This window comes from Nannospalax galili, unplaced genomic scaffold, assembly GCF_000622305.1.
Source record: "Nannospalax galili isolate Female #2095 unplaced genomic scaffold, S.galili_v1.0 scaffold11666, whole genome shotgun sequence".
NCBI lineage: Eukaryota > Metazoa > Chordata > Mammalia > Rodentia > Spalacidae > Nannospalax > Nannospalax galili.
This window is the reverse complement of record NW_008353696.1, coordinates 1,900-7,088: the sequence shown is the minus strand read 5'-3', so window position 1 is coordinate 7,088 and position 5,189 is coordinate 1,900. Positions and strand designations below refer to the sequence as shown.

General features: G+C 38.3%; 1 protein-coding gene across 1 annotated transcript; it reads right to left on the bottom strand.

Annotated features, from left to right (window-relative positions):
• Nucleotides 1–43: 43 nt before the first annotated feature.
• On the bottom strand, nt 44–3,356 carry LOC103748285 (cytochrome P450 2C42-like; the record flags this gene model as incomplete). The annotated part of the gene is made up of 2 exons (XM_008850873.3): nt 44–262; nt 3,169–3,356. Coding segments are annotated over 2 exons (392 nt in total), but the record flags the coding sequence as incomplete, so codon positions are not given.
• Nucleotides 3,357–5,189: the final 1,833 nt, after the last annotated feature.

The window sequence follows — 5,189 nt, the reverse complement described above, 5'->3', positions numbered from 1 at the left end:
GCACTAGAGGTGCTCCTGATCATGTATGATGAACAACTCTACCAGCACCATGGAAGTCTCACTGTGAGTTCCAGCTGTTCCTTACTGTCATCTTGAGCCATGGAAATGAGTTCCTGTTACCTGCTGAAAAAGGCATAAAGTAGTCACTTTTCTTAAAGTTTCCTTTCTCATCTAGAAAGTGGGCAGGGTCAAACTTCTCTGGGTCGGAGAACTCCTTGCTGTCCTTCAGTACAGATGTCAGGGACGTTAACACAGTTGTTCCCTGGAAACAACAGAAACAGATTAAAACCAAGTTACAAAGGAAATAAGGGACCGTGGAGTGCTCTGACCTAAATGGGACACCTATCACACCCTCTTCTCTAAAGGATCAGAAATCATTACAGAAGAGTGTGAGGAAAGATTGAAGGACCCGGAGGTGATGTGTGAATACAAGAAAACAGTGATGTCCAGGCACAGCAAGGCAGTTGTACATACGAATCCACAGTGGTTGTGACAGCATTCACAAGTCCTGTACAATGCTGAGTCAGACTAAAATCCAGCATGGATTGGGGGAGGTCGGTAAGAAGCTCTACCCCTAGCTGAGAAACTACTGGCAATTGATAGTTACTGGGAAATGGAGTAACTTTAATGATGTGATCGGGTGTAGGCTGAGCAGGCTCAAGGAGATGGACCCATACACAAGGGCATTTGGAGAACCAAAGTTAGACTTAAAAGGCCTTAAATAATAAAGGAGATGTGAAGTTAAGGACTGTAAGGAGGTGGGTGCTCGATCTGTGAGGAGATGGGGAAGCGGCCTGGATATGATCAAAATATATTATATGAAAATCTCAAAGAATCGAATTGTCTTTAATATTTGAAATTTTAAAAAAAGAAATTACAGAGTAAAAAGCATAACGGAAATCAAAAAGCACAATCTTTTGCTCCATATAAGAGAAACTAAGTTCAAATAGGAGCAGTGACATTTCCAGCAGACAAATCGGGTAACAAGTAGTTAGGGGTTTGACTAGAATGGCCGTGACTTGTCTAATGTGCCTTTCAGGGATAGTGCATGTAAATATTTAGATTAAAAAGTTTGATTCTATTCTTTTCCTCAAAATTGGCCATGTGTTTATGTTACCAGCCGTATTAGTCACTTTTCTGTTGCTGTGATAGAAACACTGACCTGAGCAACTTAGAGAAGGAAGGGTTTATTTGAGCTTACGGTTCCAGTATTACAGTCCTTCATGGCAGGGAGGTATGGTAGCTGGAGGTGGCTGGACCAGGAGCAGCAGGAGCTAAGCTTTCACATCATCACGCAGGCACAGGAAGCAAGAGAGCAACTGGAGATCTGGCAAGGCTTAAGAACTCTCATTTGCCCACCCCCAGTGATGTGCTTTTTCCAGGATAGCCACACCTTCTAAGACCTCCCAAAACAGCACCACCATGTGGGGATGGAATTTCCAAACACTTGAAGCCTATGGGGGATATTTTCATTCAAACCATCACACCACACCACCTGACATTCAAATTCATCAGGTCTGTTTTCACACAGCTCATACGGGTTATCATTCAAAATGGAATACTGATGTGTGAGTGTGATAGATCATTTGTGAAGCAAAAAGAGCAAGATTCAGATAGACAAATATCACACATTTTCTCACACATATAGAACTATCTACCTATCTATATTTATGTAATGAGGTAGTAGATGGACCACAGTAATATGGTCAGAAATGTGCCCTCTATCCTCTGATATGGGTTCTATGTGAATTGTATAATCGGTGCTATAACAGATATATAGATAAATATAGATAGAGACAGATAGAATTATAGATACATACACAAGCGTGTATAAGTGGTCAGCTGGGGCTACAGGGAGACCCTGTCTCAAACAAAAAGACAAAAAAAAAAAAAAGACATGTGGATCAATGGAACAAAACAGAAGACCTAACCATGAGCGTACACAATTTCAGCCACCTGATATTTGACAAAGGTGTCAAGAAAACACACTGGAGACTGGAGGAAAGGCAACATCTTCAACAAATGGTGGTGGCAAAACTAGATCTCCACATGAGGAAGAATGAAATTAGAGCTATATCTATCACCCTGCTCCAAAGCCAGTTCCAAATAGGTCAAGAACCTCAATGTGAAGCCTGAAATGCTGAAACCGTTAGAAGAAAACAGGCAGAACCTAAAAGATACGGGTGCAGGACTTTCTAAATCACACTTCATTCACTTAGAAATTGACATCAACAATTAACAAATGGGATGTCATTGAACTAAAAAATCTCATGTACAGCATAGGAAACAATCAATTGAGTGAAAGGAAGCCTACAAAGTAGGAGAAAATCTTTACCAGATATGCATCTGAAAGAGAATTAATATCCAGAATATACAAAGAAATCAAAGAATCAAGAAAACAAATCACGCCATTAAAAAGAGACTGCAGGTGTGAGCAGAGGGTTCTCAAAAGGAGAAATAAAAATGACTAATTGATACTTTTAAAAGTGTACAACATCCTTAGTAATTAGGGAAATGTAAATTAGAAGTACTTTAAAATTCCATCTTACCCCAGTGATGTGTGTGTATGTGTGTGTAAAACAGTAATAATTAAGAAACGGCACAGGAAATTTAGAAGGAGTGGAGGATTGGGATTAGTTGGAGAGGGATTATAAGAAACAGAAAGGGTGCAAACAACATACTAATATGAGGTTCACAAAAATATTAAAAAATAGAAAAGAGAAAATATTTGTTGTTCAGAAAAATATTCACAAGTTATGTAAAGAAGACATCACAAAGTAAAATTTAATACACAAATAAATTTTAAAAATCTCATTGAGGTATTAAAAAATTCAGGATATGAACTAATTATTAGTGGATTTTCTCTCTCACTATGAAAGAAATTCCAGAAAGACTATGTCATGAAATTAACAGTTGGCACATTCACCTAGAACTATCAATATCTAAGCTTTGACAAAACAATATAAAGAAGGAAGAACATAATTGGATGATTCCTACAAAGACATACAATGCCTGTTAGATATGTACTTCCAAACAAAATAGCATAAAGTCCACTAGGTACTTCAAAGGAACATATTCTCATTTTTCATTTCTATTGTCTTCTACTCATAGAGTATTGGAACCTCACTGTGAACGCAGGAACACTAAGAGTACAGGAAACCAGATTACCTTGGGAATGAGATAGTTCCTGAATTTAACGTCAGAAGTTGTTGCATGAGGCAGGTTGGTGGGGATGAAGTCAACGTATCTCTGGACCTCGTGTATCACGGCATCTGTGTAGGGCATGCTGCTCCTGTCCTGCATACAGGGCCTCCGGTGTCTTCCAACCACATGGTCAATCTCTTCCTGCACTTTAGCTGGTTAGAAACAGTGAATAATGGTGGAAAAAGAGAAAATTAGAGCTTTTGACACAATAATTAAGGGTAACACAGGGCATGATGAAGGTGCCCCTGGAGCTCTATAAACACATATTTTATGTCCATGTGCAAACCCGGGTATACAGAACTGATATGATAAGAATTCATACCGTTATCCTACCAAATATTTATCACAATATATCAGCTTAGGCTTATTATTTATCAGTCATAATAGTGGATAAAATTAGGCATAATTCAATAGTTCAAAAACTAAAACAATATAACGAACATATTATATTCTCAGGCAAAGGCCATGAAAAAGCAGACGAATTTTTAACTAAATTATTTTTCAATACATTCTAATGCATGTACGTATGTGCATGGGAGTGCATTGTATGTTTGCAGATTGAAATAACAATCCAGCCAAGTACAACATGAACAGCTACTTCTGACATATATTCATATTTGTAAACAGTGACTACTTCTTAGATACACATTTATATGTTGCATTTATTGATTCTCTAGAATGGGAGATGGACATTTCAGTTACAGTGCATTCCAGGTTAAAAAAAAACCTACAAAGAGGTACCAAGCATGCACGCACACACACACACACACACACACACACACACACACTTCCTCTCATTCATTAACAACAGCATGTGGTATTACACCACTTGGTTATACCAATATTTTTTGTGTTAATCATTGTAGTTACTTAAATATTATTCCTTATCACGAAAATTATGATTATCGGGGCTGGAGAGATGGCTCTGCAGTTAAGGAACAATAGTTGTTCTTTCAGAAGACCCAGGTTCGAACCCCAGCACCCACATGGCGGCTAACACCTGTCTGTAACTCCAGTCCCAGGGGATCTGACAACCTCTTCTGACCTCCGCTGGCATTGCAGGACATAGGTACACTTACCTACATGCAGGCAATACACACATACACATAAAAATAATAAATAAAATACAAAAAAAGAAAAGCTGAGTTGAAGATCTTTTTAGTAAATGAATTTAGAAATAAATGCACCTGATTTGCAGTTACTCTTCTGCAAATCTTCGACTGGCTAGTCAAGTCAGTGCAGCAATGCTCCCAGCATCCAGCATCCAGCCACCTCAGGAGAACCCAACAGAATTCAGCCTGCCTCAGGGGGCTGTGGAACCCAACGGGTGACTGCCGACTGCACTGGATTGCTCCACACATGGATGCAAAGAGTGGAAAGCAGTTACTCTTGCTATTTTTCCATCTTTTACATTCTTTGTCATATCTGTCAGCTCTTTAGAATGCTTAATACAGCTGGGCATGGTGGTGCATGCCTAGAATCTCAGGGAAGACGGAGGCAGGGGATTCAGAAAATCCAAGTTATCCTTGGATACACAGAGAGCTTGAGACCTGTCCGGGTTACAGGAAACCTTGTCTCAAACAACAAAATAAAAGTAATAATAATAAAAAAATAATGTGGAACTTCCTGTGCTCATTCTCATTACAAATATATATTTATTTTGAATTACTTTCTAATCCAAGTTTTGTTTACTTTTCTTTGAAGTCTCCTAAATGCCACAGGCTTCAGACCCAACCAAACGTAAATGCTCACTTTTACAGCAAAGAAACAGAAGACGATTTATTGTTTAAATCTTAAATGTAAACAACTAGGTTTTACTTTCCTTTTTAAGTAGTTAATTTTGATTTTTAAAAAGGCACTAAAAATCCATACATGCATTGTATTAGTCATGAGTGATCAGCTAAAGAGAAAGGATTACAACTTAAAAACCCAGAGAAGAAATGGATTCTAATACAAATTCACTCAGCAATAATGGCAGAAAAAAA